General features: G+C 40.9%; 1 protein-coding gene across 3 annotated transcripts in view; it reads right to left on the bottom strand.

Annotated features, from left to right (window-relative positions):
• ZCCHC7 (zinc finger CCHC-type containing 7) overlaps positions 1-22268 on the bottom strand; it is a 134059-nt gene that overhangs the window by 50039 nt on the left and 61752 nt on the right. For all 3 annotated transcript variants that reach the window (XM_079959506.1, XM_079959508.1, XM_079959507.1), the window contains exons 3-4: positions 6927-6970; positions 1014-1136 (exon numbers count right to left, since the gene is read on the bottom strand). In XM_079959506.1, the coding sequence (XP_079815632.1) occupies positions 1014-1136; positions 6927-6970 (167 nt within the window). The remainder of the gene's footprint in view (positions 1-1013; positions 1137-6926; positions 6971-22268) is intronic.

Genomic DNA, 22268 nt, shown 5'->3' with positions numbered 1-22268 from the left:
TTTAAAAAAACTTACAGTTTTTATGGTGGCCTTAATGATTGTAAGATACATTGATTATTTTAATAGAAAGGTCAGGTAAAAATACTAGAAATGAATAAATGGAACACTGGAAAGCTGATTGCATAAAGCTTCCAGTTCAGTGTTTGCTGAGCTGAAACTGACCAGAAAATCAGCACTGTCATCAGCCAAAGGTGGACAAAGAATGGTAGATACTTTTTTAAAGATTTCTCTCTGGTGATTTCACTTCCTAATTCAGCCAACATGGAACTTGTCTAATGGGGAATGGGCCATGGGAACACTTTGTGTTCAAACTGATGATCCATTTAATGCAAACGAGAGCAAATATATGCACTAAAATATTAACTGTTGAAACTTGCTAAATTATCACCGTTCATTGTCCCATCACATACATATGGCATGATCCAATCTATTGTGAGCTCCATACCTGCATGCAGAAAGATGATCTGCCTCCCTTCCCTACCCCCCCCCCCAATCTAGATGCCCATACAGACAGCACAAGGGAGCAATGGGAAGCCTATGAGGATTTTCTGCAAGTTGCTTGTGCAGAGCCAGCATGGATAGGTGGATATGGGAAACATGCACCAATGTGGCACGAGGGAGAAACCAATTTACAATGAGCATCTGGGAATCCTCTGCATGGGGAGCGTGCCCATAGTTTACTGCTAAATTCAGAGGTGGGGAGACGCTGTCCTTGAACTATTTCTTCTGCCCCCCTCCCGCCAAGTAAATTTCTCTCACATAAGGGCAGCATGCCTTTTGAACCCCCCCCCCCCCAAGTACAGGGTGCAAACTTCAAAAGAGTCCGCAACTGTTGATTCCTGGGACAAAACTGTCTTCTCAACTGTCAGGCGTGGAGGGAGGGAAACCTCCTTCCCCCTCTCAAAACGTCCCTTCAGAACAATTATTTCTTACCAGAGCTTTAAAAGTCTGAAAGCTGTCAACTGACAGAATAAATTGCTCTCTTCATAGACAAATCAGAATACTGTATTTACCTTTGGGGTAGGACAATTTTTTGATAAGTGACCTCGTTTATCACAATTTCTGCAAGTGACATTTTTGTCTGGCGTGTAGTATCTGTTGTTGTGCCGCACTGTAACATAGTTGCCAATCCGTGCCTAAAGAAATGAAAAGAAAATTCATTAGAAGTTTGCAGCTTATTGCCTTGGCATTCTAGACTTCTGTAGCTTTTAAGGCTAGTAGGTGGAGTCAAAAATTCAGCTCTGCATTTGTATACTTGTTTAAACAAAAGTCATCTAAATCCCTGGTAAGCCTTTTACCCACTGGTAACTGTATAAGCTCCCTTCAAAAAAAAAGAAAGGGGAAAAAGCATTTTTAGAAGTTGGTATGTCTCTTTTTCCCAAAGTTAAGCCAACCTTTGTCAGCATTAGTTCACAATAAAGAATTCTGCAAAATGCATCAAAAATAATTGCAAAAACAACTTGCCATGAATAAATTCATGGGATATATAATCTCTTGAAGCACTTTTATTCTATGGGTGAATGGGTAGATAAAAAAGAAACGAGAAAACATAGATGAAACAGCAGAAACAAAAACCTTGACCTCACACATATTCTATAAATTCTTAGGTATGTGAATATGAAAAAGAGAAAATGGAATTTTAAGGGGGGGGGAGAACTTGGAATCAAGAGACTCTCAAAGCCTTCTCTTTCTTAATGTTGCTGTTTTCCTTAGACCATCTGTGAAATGATTTTGCAGTGAGACACGGTCATTTCCTTATTTATTTGGCTGAATACAGTGTAGTCAATGGCAGTAATGGGCACCTACTGTCTTTCTAATACTGAAGACTACAGTTGATAGTGACCATGTTATTCAATTAGAGGAGCACATTCTGCGCCAGCTATTTGTGGATAAAGCTAAAGGTCAAGTAAACGTGTGCACAGATGTAAAAGGCAGCCGCTGCGAGAGCTGATACGCAAGAGTAATAAGAAATCTAAGCGCAAGAACTGTAGAATATCAGAAACATAAGGAAGTATAATAGAGAGCAATCTCTGGAAAAGCAGTTGTTTGGGATAAAATTGCATAATTCTACTTTGACAGTTTTCTTTTCATAAAATCCTACTTGCCTCAATTTTTCTGGCTTTGGAATACTTAGCATTTTGCAGCGGTGACCAAGCCAAAAATGGTGACCAGCCACACGAGTAAAATATTTTCAATGATATTCAGTCCAGTTTTCCTTTCTTTTCCATTTGTATCTGCATATTTGAAGTTCCTTGTATTTTGTCTTCATTTTAAAAATTAATAAAGTATCTTTTAAAAAATGACAAAAACTGATGCAAACGTCAAATTGTTCACTGCCTCAACAATACATTAGTGAGCAATCTTTGGGTTCAGTCAGTTGAGAATCTATAGTTTATATGACCATGGCCAAACCACTTTTCTATATATTCACTAACTACTTTCGAGAATCAGGTTCTTCAGAGCCAAATTTGTAAGGTATGTGGCAGAAAAACAGAAGCAATCATTAGAAAATTTGAGCTCTGCATCTCGTTCCAGTACAATTAAAAGTCAAAATTGAGAAAGCAAACATGAAATTACATGTTAATTAGTTTTATCCAAGCCTTTGATGCTGTAGCAAAAAAGCTAATGCTATTCTAGGCTGCATCAATAGAAGTATGGTGTCAAGGGAATCAAGGGAAGGAATAGTCTTTCTTTCTTCTGCCTTGATTAGACCACACCTGGAATACTGTGTCCAGCTCTGGGCACCACAGTTGAAGAAGGATATTGGCAAATCAGAATGTGTACAAAGAAGGGCAACCAAGATGACCAAGAGTCTGGAAATCAAGCCTTTCAGGAATGTTTGCATATGTTTAGCTTGGAGATGCGAAGACTGAGAGGAGATAGGATAACAATCTTCAAATATCTAAAGGGCTATCACATGTAAAATGGAACAAGCTTGTTTGCTCCTTCTCTGGAGGATAGGACCTGAATCAATTCCTTCAAGTTACAAGATATATCATTCTGACTACACAACAGAAATAACTTTCTGACGTTAAACAGGTCTTCAACAGTAGGATGGACTCCCTTGGAAGGTAGTGGACTCAGCTTCCTTGGAGGGCTTAGTAAGTAAGTAATTTTATTTACGGCCATAGGCCCATACAGGTAAAAACGACACATAAATAACAACTTGTGTACGTGGGGAAAACAGCCACTAAAGCACTACTATAGCAATAAAATACTATAGAATAAAATGGCATACTACGCCTTAGTTAGCTTGTAGTGCCCCTTGGCGTCGCTTTTGGGTAAGGACAGCGACCAGGAACCTTGCCACTTTCAGGGTCATATGAGTATCCTTATCCTGCAAGATTTGGGCAAGGTGGAATTTTGATGGGGTGCCCTCTAGTTTCTGTATGATTGATCCCAACAAATTTGCCCGTGGCACATTAAACAGGGGGCAAGTGAACATAATGTGCTGGAGCGACTCCGGTGTCTCCTTATCACATTCGCACATGGCGGGGGCTTGGCCCTTTGAGAATCTATGTCTCAGGACGCTGGAGGGAAAAACGTTGAACTTCGCTTTGGTGAAGGCCAGTCTATGGGCAACAGTCGAAAGGGAGGAGAGGTATGATGGAACGCAGTAAGTTAATGTGATACCAATGTTCTGAGGCGAACAAACACCTCCCCCCAGCATATAATTTCGCTGTAGATCGATGTCATCCAGTCTTTGGCGGATCAGTCTTTGAGCAGTAATTTGGTCTAGTTTTAGGGAATCTGAAGGAGAGATTCCATAACTCAGGAGTTTGGCATGAATTCTGCTAGTCCAAGGGCTAGAGAATTCATCTCGCCATAAGCATTGGACAAGGTAGTGGTTTGGTAGTCTATGCCACAATGATAACCAATAATTGAAGACTTGCTTCCACAGGCAGGTTTCTAAGGATGCGATCTTCAATTCTAGTCGCATGGCTGCGTTGCTTACGCACAGAGGTAGCATTAGGAGCCGACGTAGAAATTGATTTTGCAGTGTCTCAAGAGGAGCAAGATCTGTCATCACAGCCCAAAGCGGGGCAGCATAAGCAAGCACGGCAACCACTTTTGCCTTGAACACCTTTAGGGCCAAGGGAACGTGCAAAGCTCCATCCGAAAAAAAGAATCGGAGGAGCGCATATGACAGAGTTTTGGCCTTGTTAAGTAGGTGTTGAATTTGAGCTTTCCACCCCAAATTGTATTGAAAAATAACTCCTAGGTATTGAAATTTTAGAACTTGCTCTATTTTTGCTCCACCAAGCTTCCATTCGTATAATCTCCGGCTTCTGGAGAAAATCAGAATCTTGGATTTAACATGGTTGATGGTTAATTGGTTGAGTTGACAATACGTGGCAAAGATCTTCAGAGCTCTGATTAGTCCAACACGTGTATAAGATAGAATTACCGCGTCGTCCGCATATAAAAGGAGTGGGCAGCGGTAGTCCGCTAGTCTAGGCGCGTGTATACTTGAAGAAGAGTTAACTAGGGGTGCTCGCATGTCGCTGATAAATAGGTTGAATAGACAGGGAGCCAATATACATCCTTGGCGCACTCCCTTGTTTATTGGTATCGAATTTGTGAGGTCGCCCGCAGGAGTAAGTCTCACTCTGGCAAGGGTATCTTCATGGAGCTGACTTATAAGCCATAAGAGTCTTCTATCAATGCCCTGTTTCGCAAGTTTCTCCCATAGGATATTTCTAGGAACACTGTCAAAGGCTGCCTTTAGATCTAAGAAGGCAGCACAAAGGTAGCCCCGGGGAGGAGAGGAGTACTTCCGTGCAAGATGATAAAGAACTATCGCATGATCGGTTGTAGAGCGTTTAGTTCTGAACCCTGCTTGTTCGTGGCCAATCTGATTAGTTTCATCTACCCATCGCAATAGTTTAGTCAGCAAGAAGCTGGCATAAATTTTCCCTTCCTTGGAGGGCTTTAAGCAGAGGTTGGGTGGACATCTGTCATGTACGATCTAGCTGAGATTCCTGCATTGCAGCGGTTGCACTAGATGACGCTCAGGGTCCCTTCTGACTCTACAATTCTATGATTCTAAAAATAACATCTAAACGGAAGGGCTTATTCATACTGCAAACTTCTTCTAAAACATACTTCACTACACTGAGTAGTCTTCCTAAAATTTGGAAGGCAGTTTGTAACACCAAATTAGCTCAGCTCATAATGCTAAGCCATAATCCAACCCACAAATTCTTCTCCAGCTCAGACCATAATTCAAGCTGGGTAACTCCCTCCTGCCTTGGTCTCCATCCACTACCCTCTTCCTGGTAACATCAAACATGATTAGAAATGACCTTTGAAAGGCCTCCCTCTCTGCTGTTAGGATCCCTTGGAAATGTTATTTCTCAAGGACATCACAGTTGCAGCTGGGAATAAGGGGGAGGATGGTTAGTGTTCTGGGACTCTCAGGGAAGGGGAGGTATTTTAAGCTCCCAATGGCATCTCAGAGAAAAGCAAAAATGTTTTTTTTTTGGGGGGGGGGGTGTGGTGTGACAAAATTGGCTTAGGCCCAATTATGAACCAAGTCAGCCATTAGTCTGAAGTACTTACGAGCAAAACATTTTTTTACATTTGGAAATTCAAATACTGCTGCTAATGGAGTTGTGCAAAAGAAAAAATGTGTTGGCTTGCTAAGCTTCTGTAAGCAAAGAAAAGGGTTCCTTGCATTGTTTCTAATTCTATATCAACCTTTATAGAAAGGTTAGCTACGATGTGACTCTAGTGATGTAGCTCCCACTTGGCCACTGGCATGCTGGCTGGGGTTGATGGGACCTGCTGCATGTGGCATGTTTCTGCTTGGTCTGTGCTAGCTGATCATGGGTGGTGGTGATGTTTTACAGATGGCCCAGTGTTTAACATGGGGGCTGAACAATTACTTATGAATCTATTCATTGCGTGTGCGAGCACACACACATACACACACACACATGCAATGAGGATATATGTTTGGGAAAAGTTTAAAAGTATTAGCTTTCTTCAGGACCACCAAGAACCATAATCTATGATAGCAGGGAGTTTAGTTAGATCAGGGCAACTTTCAATGAAGAGGGAAAATCAATATACTTTTTCTCCCTATACAAATTTGACAGCTAACTCACAGAAAGCCACTTCAACTCCATTTGTGTAAGGTGAGGAGGCTGCTTTGTACCAAACCATCCCACCCTATATAATTCTTTATTAAGTTTTTAGTTTGTATATTTCTTGGTTGTTTCATGTTTCCAGTTATTATGAGGATACATAAATTTATCACTGTAAACGTACCCATAGCTGTACTTTTCCAAAATACACTTTCTTGATTTACTGTATATTCTATAGTCAGTGAAAGGTACAGTGGTACCTCGGGTTAAGTACTTAATTCGTTCCGGAGGTCCGTACTTAACCTGAAACTGTTCTTAACCTGAAGCACCACTTTAGCTAATGGGGCCTCCTGCTGCCACTGCGCCGCCGGAGCACAATTTCTGTTCTCATCCTGAAGCAAAGTTCTTAACCTGAAGCACTATTTCTGGGTTAGCGGAGTCTGTAACCTGAAGTGTATGTAACCTGAAGAGTATGTAACCTGAGGTACCACTGTATTATGGAATGGCATAAATGTTCACTTGAATGCCAAATCTTGATTAAAAAGAAAATAACTATATCTACTGACGAGCATTATCTTTTTCTTCCTCCTGTAATAATTGGTTGCTGGTTATTGTGCTACAAATTATCATGGGAAATTGAATTTTTATTTCTTACAAAATGTAATGAAAACAACACAATTTATAAGACAATACACCCTGCATTTGTAAAAGCAACACATCTACACACATTAGACTATTTTAGTATGTCTTATACAGAGGGATTTAGAGAGGCACCCACACAGTCTGTTGGTCAGTCACAAGAACAGCCAAAGAATATGCAACATTTTATCAATTTACCTCTAAGTCTTTATCACTGATGTTCCAGTCTGCTCCACCTTCTCCTGAAAAAGATATTTTAAAAACCATTAAAATTGATTTTCAAAACTATGTCTAATTTCTCATTTAAAAGTTGTAAATCTTATTTTTAAAAAAGCTGAAAAAGTGAACTTCAGTAGTGACACACACAAACTTTTAGTTTATACTTTTACCCACCTTGGTGCTTAATCATATCAGGATCAGGATCTGCAACAATCTACCACGTATAAATAATGGTGTGAAAATTGCAGTTTCCCCCCCAATATGAGCATATTTGTTTTCTAACGAACCCTGGGGCTCCTTGGAAGCTACTGGAGATTTTCTAATAAAAAGAGCAGTAATAGTAGACAAAGTCTCCTGAAACATTTTCTCTACCACTACAGTCATCTTCTGCAATGTGCAGCTTCAAGGGAGAAGAGGCTCAGTTTATGTGGGACAAGGGGAAGGCCCAACAGATTTTGAGGTGTATTTATTTATTTTATTTCCACAGTAGCTGCTTCATGAGTTTTATCTTTGGAGTGATTTGGGCTGTTCAACACTTTTATTTTTTATTTTAACTATTGTTGTTAAGTAGCCTTGATTATTTTAACAGGTGGGTTATAATTATACACACAGGTTCAGCCAGCACATCACATGAACAGAGTGCCCACTCTAGAAAATAATATCCAGTAATATGGAAAATTTGAAATTGACTGCTGCAGCACATGCTCATTAATGCTGTAGTGATTGCTATTTCCTGCATGACTTGTACATTTTCATTTTACCGGTGAAGACTGGTAAAAACATAGTTCGCTGTTTCTCCTTTTTTGCCCCATCTATGGACTGCCAATATCTTTATCAGTCCCAAACTTGCTTCTTCCCTCATTTACTATTTCATGGTTAGAAATTATAAGAACATCTAATATTATTATCGGGAAACTTTTGTTAAAAAAGAAGTATCTGCTTGATACTTCAAATAGCCACCAATAACAAATAAATACCTTTTGTCCCACAAAGTTTTACAAATAATCACACAGTGGTTTGCAGTGGTAATTTTTGCTAGGTCTATTGCTTTTTAAAGAGAAGAGTTCACCTGCTTTACCCAAGTTCTTAATGTAGAAGTTGCAAATGATATTACCCACAAAGAAATAGATGCCAAATCTTGTGTTGCTCCCAGATTCACTATTTGCTCATTTAAACAAATAACCAATGTAATAGTTACAGGGGCCCAGCTCTAGTTTTTTCCCTTGTGAACAAACAATTTCACCGCACAAGAATCCACTAACTACTAGACAATGAGAAAAATATTTGACCAATGACTTTTCAATCTGTTTAAAGAATTCTTGAATATCCTGTCCTGTAATACCGAATATACTGCATATACTGAGCACAATTTTTCTTAGTGCATCTAATTACCACACCAATCTCAAAATTTGATCCATTGTGCCCTGGACAGATGTATGTGACAACAGTCTTCAGACACAGCTCCAAAGCCCTATTAGTGAGCAACATCCAGTATCTGACTGGCTCATTAAACTACATTTTCAATGGCCAACTGATGTTGGGAAAAGGAGAAATAAGAAATGCCTAATTCTCTGCATGCAATCCATCTCTGATTATCTGGTTCCTGACAGCACAATTCCCTGGTTCCTGATAGCGAATTAATTCCTTAGTTTCTCTCTACTTGCAGTTGAGTTGGTATCAATCACACTATCTTTCCTTTCAGCTCCCATAAAGGCTTTCAGTTCAAGCCTAAACTTACAGATGTTTCATCAATTGGATCAGATTTCTTTTCTGAAGCATATCTATGTATATCATGTCTACCAAAGGGCAATTAATACCATATTGCTGCAGTGAGCCATAAGCAAATTTTTTTACAGTATGTGAGTGTTGGATTTTTAGGATACAATTTTATGACATTAATACAGCAAAGTAGAGGTGACCCCTTGTGTCAATACATATACATTATACTTGCCTTATTTTTTAAATAAGATTTTATTAAAAGATAAAGAAAGAGAGGAAAAGAAAGAACACAGAGTCCTCTCTCAAAAGCAGCTCTCAACCCTTGTCATCTACAGAAAGTAGTGGACCCTTCCAGCTCTCACCTGGAAGATTTCCTTTCTATAGTCTCTAACCCTGGGAGATCTTCACTTCCCAGCCTCTCACCTGGGTCCTTCCACCAACTATCTACCACCTCCATGTGTGTGACCTTTGGATCCCAATAACGGCCCAGAGCAGAGGACACCAAAGTAGAAAAGGGGGAAAAGAAAGAGCCTCCATCTGGACCACAGAAGTGGCCCACTCAACTTTTACCAGTGTGTTTTGCAGTGTGCGCAGCTGCAGCCAAACTCGGGATAAGATCACAAATACAAGCAACCCTGAAGCAGCATGGTGCAGGTGATCACTGCGCTCTACTGCCAGCTGCCAGGAGAGAGCGGAGTCCCTAAGATGGTTGGATGGCACCTTGTACACCTCCTTCCGGCAACTGCTGCAGCCAAGCTGGTGCCAAACATATTGCTCTGCTTTCCTTTGAACCAGATCAGCAAGGCTGGGGTTGTCGTTTGGGCAGTCAGGACCTCCATACACACCGCCCAGACTTGTGTCCTGGGGAGGTCACTTCAGGGCTGCTAATGCAGCGATTTGACTTTATCCCCAAAGGCACACTCCATTGTCTCTCAAATGCCAACAATACTTGCCTTATTAACAGAACCAATCCAATGCCACAGTGAACTCTGTAGCTTCTAAAGCAGTCAACAAAGCTGCTTAATAACGATCTGCATGTATTACCCACTGAAGCAACTAGGTGGATGTCAGTTACTGTAATTAATCCAACTTTTCCAGGTGGTGGTGAATGTGAATACCATGTGTTGCGTTAGGTTCATGTTGTGTCTTTTCGGCTCATGAACATGGCAAACCCGGAAGTGTATACTTCTGGGTTTTGCCGCGGGCAAACATGCAGAAGCGCTCTACCGCGCTCTGTGCTTGCGCAGAAGCGCTCTACCGCGCTCTGCGCTTGCGCAGAAGCGCCGCTCTAGTTGCAGACTTTTCGAGGTGAGAATGGCACCCTGGAACGGATCGTGTCCACAACTAGAGGTACCACTGTACCTCAATAAGAGTTATATGTAAGATACATGTGTAACTTTTTATGGAACCAACATGGCAATGATTCTATATATTCATTAGTCCAATAAAACTTAACAGTACAGTGGTGTCCCGCAAGACGAACGCCTCGCAAGACGGAAAACCCGCTAGACGAAAGGGTTTTCCGTTTTGGAGGCGCTTCGCAAAACGAATTTCCCTATGGGCTTGCTTCGCAAGACGAAATGTCTTGCGAGTTCCTGTGGGGTTTTCCCCCCTTCCCCCCTTTCCCTAAGCCGCTAAGCCGCTTATCAGCTGATCCGCTAAAAGCCGCTAAACCGCTAATAGCGCTAATCCGCTAAGCTGTCAATGGGCTTGCTTCGCAAGACAAAGAAACCGCTATACGAAGAGCCTCACGGAACGGATTAATTTCGTCTTGCGAGGCACCACTGTATGTAAACAGTACAATGGAACAAAATTGATATCTCTTTCTCAGCAAACACTTCACTTTCCACACACACAAAGGCTCTTTCCATCATCTAGTGGAGGAATCCCACTGTTGAAAGAATTAAAGAGGAGGAGACTATTGCCAGTTCCACCTCTCACATCATTACAGCGGGTTCCCCAACCTGTCAGTACAGATTCTGGGACGGCGCACAGAGAGCTGCAGGGGGAAAGGGGAACTAACAAATCTCACCTCCCACTAGTGGCAGCACAATCTGAATCGAAGGTCCCATCTGTACTCTACACTGAAAGCACATTTCATACCAGTCATGACTTCCCCCAAAAGAATCCTGAGGATTATAGCTTGTTAAGGGTGCTGAGAATTGTTAGGAGTCCCCTATTCTCCTCAAAGAGCTCCAATTTCCAGCGTGGTGTAACACTCAGTGTCCCTTCCCAGGGAACTCTGAGAATTGTTCCCAGATTCTTGATGAAACCATGACTGTTTAAAGTGGTATCAGGCTGCTTTAAATACATAGTGCAGATGGGGTCCAAGTCGATTTCTTTCAACATTTTGTCATATAGTGTCTTTATAATCTTTTTTCTGAATTTATTCCAATTTGCTTACATTTTCCTTTAAGTGTGTTACTCTAAACCAGAGATGTGGCACAGGATGGAAAGGTGCTATTTTTTGCTATTTGGATATCATACGTCTATCAAACATTTTAAAAGGAAGCATCAAGTAATATAATAGTTTTGTTAGTAAAATACTAGCTAGCTTTTAAAAAACAATAGCAGCAGTTCACACACTACTGAAAAAATGTTCAGTTTATTATTAATCATGGCTTTCTCAGCACGGCCATTCAGTTATCCAAGATTTCATGATCTGCATTTTATTTTGTAACTCCGTTTCTTGGAATTAATTTTGTGGCTTACAGACCAGTTCTCTAAACTACCAAGTTCATTCCAATCCAAAACCCTACCCTCCAAAGCATTTACAATCAAATTTTACTAGTTTACTTATGAGAATGTCATGTGGAACTGTGTCAAAAGCACTGCTAAATTTGATTATGCTGAAGATTATATCTACTGCATTCCCTTTATCCACTAAACCACTTATTTTATGAAAGACGGAGATTAGTCTGAACTGGCATGTATTTCTAAAATTTGCACTATGTACTAAGCAATCACCTCTGAATTTTCTTCCAGGCACATCTTCCAGAACAAAAACCAAATTCCTTTGTGGGATTTCAGCAGGGTAAAAGATTTACTGGCCTAATGGAAAGATTCTTCATAGAGCTGCCCTCTTATACTACCTCCACACCACAAAGCATGGTACAGATAGCATGCCAAGAGTTCATGCTTGGAAAATGGCTACAATTATTGCAATTCCTTCATGCATCTGAATACTAAATGTGCTTGCAGATATCATATTTGCATTAATTCTTGAATATGCACATTATCAGCCATCTATGATCTCTAAAAACCACGGGGCGATTTTTTATAATGTTTTGCATTACCATGAAGTAGCTTTTACAACGATGCCCCAGAAGCATGGACATGAAAATATTTAGTTGGAATGTGTGGCTTATGCAACATTGGCAAAGATGGGTGTGAGATTTGGATCCTGTATGAGCTGTTCCGAACAAGTTGCTTAGTTGATACTTTCTGACAAGCAGTGTTTAATTATAAAGTCACACAATTACAAAAGCTTAGTTTTGTGTACAAAGGGTGAGTTGCCTTTCTTATGTATTTCTATGAGTGTGAAATGGACACTAGAATCTGCAAAGTGAGTATAAGGAACCCAAGGATGATCATTATTCTTAGCTAATTATCCGGGGGGCAGGGGCAGCACAAATCTTTTGTAAAGTATGTGAATTAGATAACACAGGACTACTCTACATCACTCGAGAATCAAAACAAACGTGTAGTTAATTGTAAAACTGCAGTAAGATCTCCAATTACCTATTCTGTACTGTTTATTGACAAAAGAGAACATCTGGCCTATAGTGCCTTTTGTCTTTTTGTGTATACTGGAACAGCATTCAACCAGACATTATTCCGTAATCAAACTATTAGGGAATCACCACATTTATGGCAATTGAGGATGAATAAATTGAAAGCAGGAGCAAGGTGGAACACTACAGAAACAATAGATGATGCTCAGGATAAATCATTCAGTCGCTCTGAGATGATGGAATGACTTCTGGATAAAACTGAAATCAATTTTTTATCATGAAGGCACTCCAAACCCCTGTACACACTTAAAGGGATTTCTTACTATTGTCCTGGTGAGTGAGAAGATCATTTATTATAAAAGATGAAACCCGTTGATGGAATGGATTATTTGTCAGTATCCCATAAAAGCGGAAGAACTCTGAAGAGATCCATAAACTTCCCCCAAGGAATTATTTGAAGCAGTTTTTGACAGATCCATTCTAACGAAGCAACAGACCTCCTTCCCACAGCAACCATACCATATCACTGTGCTTATCTGACATAATTGACCACACTACAAATTCTTCTTTTATCTTGATGCACCGCCGTACATTTATGTAATCCTTAGTTGACAAAACCTACCATGTCGCTATCATGAAAAACACAATCCAAAGGGGGGGGGAAGGAAATATGCTTCCCATTTTAATGTTGATTCAATAGCTAGTAATTTGGTTTTTTGTTTTTTATTTTAAAAGCGATAAAAAAATTAACTGCCATCTAAACACTAAATCAGTTTAAACCATCGGTAACCCTTGGAGTAGGCTGTCACCTGAAGAGTAGTTTGACAGCTAGAAGCTATGACATGAATTTATAATCTCTGAAGCCTCTGTCCTTTTGGTGGCCATGGCGAGTTAATGCTAGACTTTAAGGAGATCTACAAAACAAGAGTTAAAATTGTTTAATCCAAATGAAGATGTGTGCTTTTATATTTCAAGCAGTCTGTTTCAAACAACAAACAAGCAAACTTGTCATGTACTGGAACCCTCCCCTCCCCATTTTCATATATAGGCCTTTATGTATTTTGCTGTTTTCCACTTATTTATCATTTCTATTATGCCCTTTCCACTTCATTATCTTCTCCAGAGTGCCAAATAATCTGTTGGAACTATAATATATATGAAACAAAAATTGTTTTCACCCAAACCACATGCATTTTAACTTTACTGCATTCTAGAAAGTGTACACAATTTACAAAAAAAATCAAAATACATGCAATAGCTCACTGTACACATTTCTGTTTCCAACTGCTTCATATTTTCTCTTTATAACATTACACTCTGCATCATTTCAGTTGATTCATTGTTAGTAATGCTAATTCTCAATTGTCAATGGTTCTTGATTTTTTCAAAGCTGAGTGCAACATTTAGAGTACAAACTAGGTCTCTCTCTCTCTCTCTCTCTCTCTCTCTCGTTTGGTGGGTACAAGTATGAGGACCACAGGAACAGTTAAATTCAGGGCATGGTTGGTCTACCACACAGTCGGGGGAATTCTTTAAATAGAGCCTGTCACTCTCTTTGCCCATCAATGGGATTTCCTTCTCAAACTGCTGATTCGTTCAGGTACACAACAGAGGAAATTTCAGTTAACCTTTGTTTCACCCCAGGGAAAAATCTGTCTGAGAAGTATAAAATGAATAGATTAAAAAAAAATAAGTAGCCAAGCTTCAATGTTATGTTTTTTCTAGGGTTCACAGCAAACTCACCCCCCCCCTCCAAACATTTCAGCCCCACTGGAGAATAAATGATATAATACGCAATTCAGTATTCCAGTTGTATACCTTTTGTTTGAAACTGAAAAGCCCAACCAAAACAAAACTATCCCTTTCTTTGAACAAGAACCTTTCCTACAAACCCTTCACCTTGTGGTTATTCTTTGTGAATCAAGATGGGAGAATAGTGTTTTTGAACATAAAATCCACTGGCTGTTCTGAGAGAGAGAAAGAGAGAGAGAGAGAGACCACCTGGTGGGTACAGGAGCCCCATTACTGATCATGGGGACTTAGGTTTTGTGAACTCAAAAGTGGCAGCAATTTTGCAGAATGTGCCAGCAAGCTGCTGGAGTAGAGGACTGGCCTAAACCTGTCAAGGCCACAACTGAATATTCGTGTGGCTAGTGAAATTGCTTGAGGACAGACTTAGGATTGGGGTGGAAGGAGAATAGGGAGCTGTTTTCACCTAATTTCCGTTGAAAAAGAAAAAAAGCTCCTCTTCCCAACAAAAAATTAGGTGGAGACAGGTGGAGGCCAAACCTCCACTTAATTCTCCACCCACAATTCTAATCAAATCTGCCCTCAAGCAATTCCATAAGTCATATTAATTTTTACTAACACTAAGCTGATAGACTATAGCACATCTATTTATATTATTTAATAATCGAAGCAGCTTTCAACCTGAACTATATAAAATTGCCTAGGCACACAGTTTAATGTCCATCTCAGATGGGTGGTCCAGGTTACAACAGTAGCTAAGAATACCATCCAGGTGTTCCAAATACACTATCTAGAGCATCTGGTTATATCATGTGCTGGGAATTCACTAGGGATTCTGTTAACTTATTGAATATCCTGCTGCCTAACAGATTCCTAGGTTAAACCAAGAATCTGGTCTTGATGACTCCCAATTTACTAGCACTAGGAGAATTTAGAAAGGCCACCTGGTCAGAAGACAGCTAAAACAATAATATGCCTATGCCAGAATAATTATGGGTAGCGTTCAATTTAGTGCTAAAGAGATTGTTCCACCAGTAAAAGCATCTCTACTTGCCCAACAAAACTATCTCCCTTTGCCTCCCCACCACCACTTTTCAGGGGGTTCTTCTGAACCTCCAAAGTGGATGTGGGGAAAGTGCTGGGGGCCCATGGGGGGGGGAGAGAAGGGAAGCCCTGCTACACAAACAGGAGTCCTTGTACTAGTTTCCACTAACAGATTTGGGTAGTTGAATACGGCCTTATAGGTTTAACATACAATGCAGGTCACAGGCTGAATTAGTGATTCTAAAAATGGCTGTAATACAGATGATTAAAATATGGGGTGTGCTGCTATGGGACCTTTGTCATGACCAAACCATTATCTAATAGGGGTGCAGTTTCTTGAAGCTCAAAGATCTCCACAAGGGTTATGGGCTGATAAAGATGGTTTGCCGTTTGAGATTCACGGAACCAATCACTTTTCAGAACTCTTGAAAATGTATCCATTGGCGATAACAACTAAGGAGCTGGTAGTATGGGTGAATCTCTTGATCTGATAGGTCCTGAGGATCCTCTTTCATAATTTCATTAATGGTGCAACCATAGTTTAGAGAAATACTGATCCTGGGAGAGAGAGGGCAGATTACCGTTACTGTAACAAAAGGGGCACACAAAACTTGAGCTAATGAATCCAACTGACTGCACCACCTGTTTCCTTATACAGTGGTACCTCTGGTTAAGAACTTAATTAATTCTGGAGGTCCATTCTTAGGATGAAACCATTCTTATCCTGAGGCGTGCTTTCGCTAATGGGGCCTCTGGTGCGTGATTTCCATTCACATTCTGGGGCAAAGTTCGCAACCAGGAGCAGCTACTTCCGGGTTAGCAGAGCTCGTAACCTGAAGCGTTCGTAACCAGAAGCATTCATAACCAGAGGTACCACTGTAGGTATGAGGAAATTAGAACACAGTAAATGTTCATGCAACGATACTCACTTCTGAGCAAATTAAAGGTGCTAGTCTTGATCTAACACCCTTGTAGAATCGTGCTGCAGAAGATACATATAATTACATTCATATTCCTACTGTTCCTCCAAAACTACTCAGGGCCAAAATAAGCACTATCCCTAAGCTTTCAAAAATACCCATGTAATGTATACACATGTATATAAGACTATATCTTATGTATTATAGTCCCTAGGTAGCAGCCCATCTCACTAGTTTACAGTGCCAAACCTGCTTATCTTAGAAAGGGTCACTCCTCATATTAAAATCAGCTGAATAAGCCCTGTTGTTCTCATTTCAAAAACTCAGACTACAGTTTATGAACAGCTCAGCAGCATGTAAAGTGAATCACTAGCTCTTTCTCCCATATCTGCCCTGCCTCTACCTACCCTTAGGATGGCTTCCTGCATTAGGATATGGAGTTGGCTGTCAAGACTATAAATGTTGACGCCTACAGTCTGCTACACTATTACAGAGCCTAACTGGAACAATATAAATAACAAGAACAATTTCTTTATCATAAATGGAACAAAGAAAAATTGAAACATAGGTACTTTGGATTTTCAAAAGGCTTGAATTTTTCTTTAAATTGCTCACTAATTCTCCCTATGCAGGCTGTTGTGACTTGGAAAGGGGCACTTATGTGTGTAGCTCAACCATTTCTTTGCCTCTTTCCCCCTCCTTTATGGTCGGCATCCAAAAATAGAGACCTTCTAAGAAAAGGAATCAGGTTATTTCTTCCATTCCTCCTTGGGTTTACTTTCTACAGACAGAAAACCTTGTTTCTGGCTTGCCTGCAAAGCAATTTTTCATCTAATAGTTAAGATTCTAGCCACAGAATGCAAAAGGAAAGGCAGCGCAGATTATGTTTCTCAAGCAGGGGTTCTCAACTTGTAGAGAGCCTTGCACAACTGCTTTTGAAAGCAAGTCTAAAATGAATATTGGAGCTTGTGTTATCTTGTGCCATGCTTTAAAGTAACTTGTTCACAACTTTTCTGGACATAAAGCTGTCAAAATATTACATAAGCTGAAAGAATACATTTTTTAAACCCAGGGCACCATACTATGCTTAACGTTTCACTTCCGTCTCCAGGAAAATTATGACAATTTTTAAGTGCACCACACAACTCAGATAGTTTCTCAACTGTATAGCTATCTTAGAGGTCTTTCACAATTTATGACAACTGCAAGTAATCAGCTACTATTCAAATCCTTATATTCAAAAGTGTGCATCAAAAATGCACTTTCGCCTTTTTTTTTAATTCAAATTGTAAAATTGTTTGTTGCATTCCTCAAAGTAAAACTATCAAACTACAGCTATGAATTCTGTAGATGGCTGCCGCTCTCTTCCATACAAAAAGAGCAAGACAATAGCTGCTTCTTTTCAATATGCCCAAGAGTAAAAAGCGAGGGAGGGGGAAGGAATGGTAAATCATGACCACCACCTTTGCATTTTGCAAGATGCAAAAAGGGGCAGTTCAGCAAGTTTAGCCAACCAGCTGAGACTTCCCTATAGAAGGGAATGCTTGGGAGCTTCATGGATCCTTTGGGCTCTGTGACTCGTTTTAGTTTGCATTAGGAGCTAAAACTGCCCCTGGCCAGCTGGAAGAATTGGAAGCTTGCACAGCTTGGCAGGAAGCCATCTTTGCTTGCTCCCCCACTCCCCTGGGCTGCACTAAGCACAACTTGGTTACATTTGAGTACTAAAACTGCTATTCTAGGGTGCATCTTATCTAGTCATATCATTCCCCACGCATATGGTGAACTGACTGACACCATTAATTAATGACCTTAGCATATATTTGCTTACAGTTAAGACTGAGTTCTGGGACCAGAAGGAGACTTTGGTTTTAAAAAAGAATAGTACTGAACCAAAGCACTGTCTTTCAATTTATCATATGTATATTTTAATCTTCTCTGTTTTCAGATGCTTTTGGGTAGTGATACACAATTTTGCCCATCTTTTTTTTTTTTAAAAAAAAACAGCTTCTGTACCGATGCATCAAGATTAAATCCTCATAAATGTATTTCCCTAATATATTGCTGCAACTTGCATTGGGCTGAAAACTTGATATGCTATTAAAAATACGTAGTTTTTTGGAAGGTAACTTCGCTCAAATTAAGCAGTAAAATAATTTTTCATTTGTCTGACTCCTTGATGTAAAATAAATCAAAAGCTTATGTAAGATAATACCGCTTACATATGAACATCCAGATGCCAAGAGACCCAAAGCAATTCTCAGTTTAACGTTTTCAAAGGCACAGACTAGTGATCACACGATACTGGTGATACTCTCTAGTTACCCTTGGCAACCCTTCTCAACTGTAACGATGCTCTGCCCCTACAATAGCTCACTGGGCAGCTTTCTCTTCACTTAGCTGAATGCTTTGGGACCATCTGCGTCGGTAAGCATAAAAGGCCAGCCTGCCTGTGGGCCCGTCACTCTGAACACCACCTCTCTGACCCTGATTAAATACAACTTTCAATCCTTTTTGTCCTCCCTGTTGACTTCTCCTATTAAGGGAGCCCTTTGACAAAGAAAGCGGAAGAGTGGACTAACTGCCCCCAAGAAAGGTGATGTCTGATACTGCTCAACACAGGGATTAGCAAGCCAATACATAACAAAAGCAAGTTTGGGGGGAGGGGGAGGAAAGGAAAAAATGGTTTTAGCCAGGTCTTTTGACTAATTCAGTGCGTACACAATTCAACAAATAGCTATACAAGAGGGATGCTTTTTTGGGGGGGGGATGGGGAGAACTATTACAGAATAACAATAATTTGGGGACATGCATTTAACCAAGCAATGTAAGGCCATGACACTGGTAAGAACAAAACAGCATTTTTCTTTAAAAGAAAAAAAAGAAGAAGCATCTTTTTGCAGGAATAAATTTGGTTAAAGGAAACACGGTGCAAACTCAAGACAAACATGGTAATCCTAAATTCTTTAGATGGAACGAAAGTTTCAGTGGAATTAATGGAACGTACTTCCAAATAACTAGTTTGGACTTACTTTCAAATAGCTAGATAGGGTTGGGATGTAAGAAATACCTGTAAAACTATGGTCTGAATCCAGAGTACTACTTTAGTTCAGAGAGGCAACTTGGGTTACAATGGAGTTGACTTTTCCTCCAACTTGACCAGCTGACTCCTATGCCACATCACGAGCTGATTTTGAAATTCTACTCAGTTATAACTCTACTGTGTTTGCCCTGTGGCACTGAGTGAGTGTGTGGGATCTTCTATCCCCAAAACTGCTCCAGAGAGAACCCCTGGATTTAGGAGGTGTGCAGGGGAAGAACATTCTGTTCCACAAGCAGAAATCCTTGCACTGGCAGAATGACTGCCTTAGCTCTACACTGAATTCCACCCAAAGTCTCCTTAGGCTCACAAAATTAGTTTCACAGCTCTTTGTATTATTAAAAATACTTGTATTATTAAAATAAATTTATAAAATAGAAAGGCTCAAAGTGATAAAAGTTAACAGAATGAATTTCAGCTATTTAATTAGTAAATAAATGTTTAACTCTATTTAAGTTACTATTGCCTCTCTTAAAGTTGGAAAGCTTTGCAGAGCTCAGATGATCCCCAAAAGGTGAACTGCTTAGCTAATTAGGAAGCTATCCTTTCACATGCTTGTAACTTCACACAGATCCACATACCGTATTTTTCGCTCTATAACACGCACCTGACCATAACACGCACATCGTTTTTAGAGGAGGAAAACAAGGGAAAAAACATTCTGAATGAAACAGTGGATGTATCATTTTTGTGCTTCATGCTGTGGCCACAGACATGTGATCTGATGGTGAATTTGGGGTGACCCAATGCAAAAATCCTGAGAATCCCTGTGGATCCATGCTTTGTAACCACGTTTTTGCACCATTGCAGCCCCAGGCAACAGTGGGTGCGTGATTTTGGGGGGGCAGGCTGTAGCCATGGACATGCTATGTGCTCTGATGGTGAATTTGGGCTGACCCAATGCAAAGATCCTGAGGATCCATGTGGATCCATGTTTTGTAACCACGTTTTTGCACCATTGCAGCCCCCGGCAACAGTGGGTGTGTGATTTGGGGGGGGCAGGCTGTAGCCATGGACATGCTATGTGCTCTGATGGTGAATTTGGGCTGACCCAATGCAAAGATCCTGAGGATCCATGTGGATCCATGTTTTGTAACCACGTTTTTGCACCATTGCAGCCCCAGGCAACAGTGGGTGCGTGATTTTTGGGGGGCAGACTGTAACCATGGACATGCTATGTGTTCTGATGGTGAATTTGGGGTGACTGAATGCAAAGATCCTGAGGATCCATGTAGATCCATGCTTTTTAACCACGTTTTTGCACCATTGCAGCCCCAGGCAACAGTGGGTGTGTGGTTTTTGGGGGGCAGGCTGTAGCCATGGACATGCTATGTGATCTGATGGTGAATTTGGGCTGACCCAATGCAAAGATCCTGAGGATCCATGTAGATCCATGCTTTTTAACCACGTTTTTGCACCATTGCAGCCCCAGGCAACAGTGGGTGCGTGATTTTGGGGGGGCAGGCTGTAGCCATGGACATGCTATGTGATCTGATGGTGAATTTGGGCTGACCCAATGCAAAGATCCTTAGGATCCATGTGGATCCATGCTTTTTAACCACATTTTTGCACCATTGCAGCCCCAGGCAACAGTGGGTGCGTGATTTTTGGGGGGCAGGCTGTAGCCATGGACATGCTATGTGATCTGATGGTGAATTTGGGCTGACCCAATGCAAAGATCCTGAGGATCCATGTGGATCCATGCTTTTTAACCACATTTTAAGAGGGGAGGGAAGGAAAAACACAGAAGGGACAAGGAGCAGGAGAGGGGTGTGCAGAGAAGCAGCTGGCTAAGAATGCAGGAGAGGGGTAGGGAGGAAAGGAAGGCAAAAGTTTTCCCTCACCTACCCACCCAAGCCAGCCAGCTCGCGCTCTCTCTCTCTCTCTCTCTCTCCCTCCTGCATGTTTTCAGCTTTCCCCTCTGCTTGCCTGGAGGGGAGGGGCTTTCCCTGCTCTTTGTTCCGTTTGAGCAAACACAGCAAGGAAACAGAGATGGGTGGGCAGTAAGACCCTGAGGCAGAATGCCGGAAAGCAGCCGCTTCCTCTTTCAGGTTTCCCTTCTAGGAGACGCGCGGTTTGATTTTTGCCTGCTTTTTTTGCCTCCCCTTGCACTATTTGGCTCCAGGGACCACACATTCGCTCAATAACACGCACAGACATTTCTCCTTCCTTTTTAGGAGAAAAAAATCTGCGTGTTATAGAAGGAAAAATACGGTATTTACATGCAGGATTGCAAACTTGTGTACCTAATGAACTTTATGTAGACCTTATAAAATTTAAAGTGTACAATACAAGGCAAGATCTTGGTAGAGAAATTTTATAGCATGAAGTGCACTATAATATTATTTTTAAAGTGTCCATCCAAAACCTTTAACAGTTCCAGCCTTGAAGATGGAGCACAAAATTCAAGCTCTGTGTTAGGAGCGCACATTCTAAAGAGGACAATACTACATGTTCTCATCTAGAGGCTTCATTTAGCATAGAGCAGAGCTGATCAGAGACCCTCGCATATTTTCTTTGCACATTCAATGGATGCAGATGAGAAAAATCACAGAAGCAAGTTCCACCACCAACCTACAGTATATGCATTTGTTAGAAGAGTATGCCCACACATACAGCTCTCTGTGTGATCAAAAATACTGAGCAGAAAAAAATTAATAATATACTTGAACAGCAACCTGGGAAGAGTGCCTTCCATGCTTATACCAATACATGTTGGAGCCCCGTGCAGAGGCTCTTATGAATGTGCGTAGATCAGGGCAGAACCTGTCAATGTGATGCCACACATATACACAGTAAGGTAAAGGTAAAGGGACCCCTGACCATTAGGTCCAGTCGTGACCGACTCTGGGGTTGCGGCGCTCATCTCGCTTTCTTGGCCGAGGGAGCCGGCGTACAGCTTCCGGGTCATGTGGCCAGCATGACTAAGCCACTTCTGGCGAACCAGAGCAGTGCACGGAAACGCTGTTTACCTTCCCGCCGGAGCGGTACCTATTTATCTACTTGCACTTTAATGTGCTTTCGAACTGCTAGGTTGGCAGGAGCCGGGACCGAGCAA

Source organism: Podarcis cretensis (genome assembly GCF_951804945.1).
Source record: "Podarcis cretensis genome assembly, chromosome: 17".
Lineage (NCBI taxonomy): Eukaryota > Metazoa > Chordata > Lepidosauria > Squamata > Lacertidae > Podarcis > Podarcis cretensis.
This window is presented reverse-complemented; position numbering and strand designations above follow the sequence as displayed.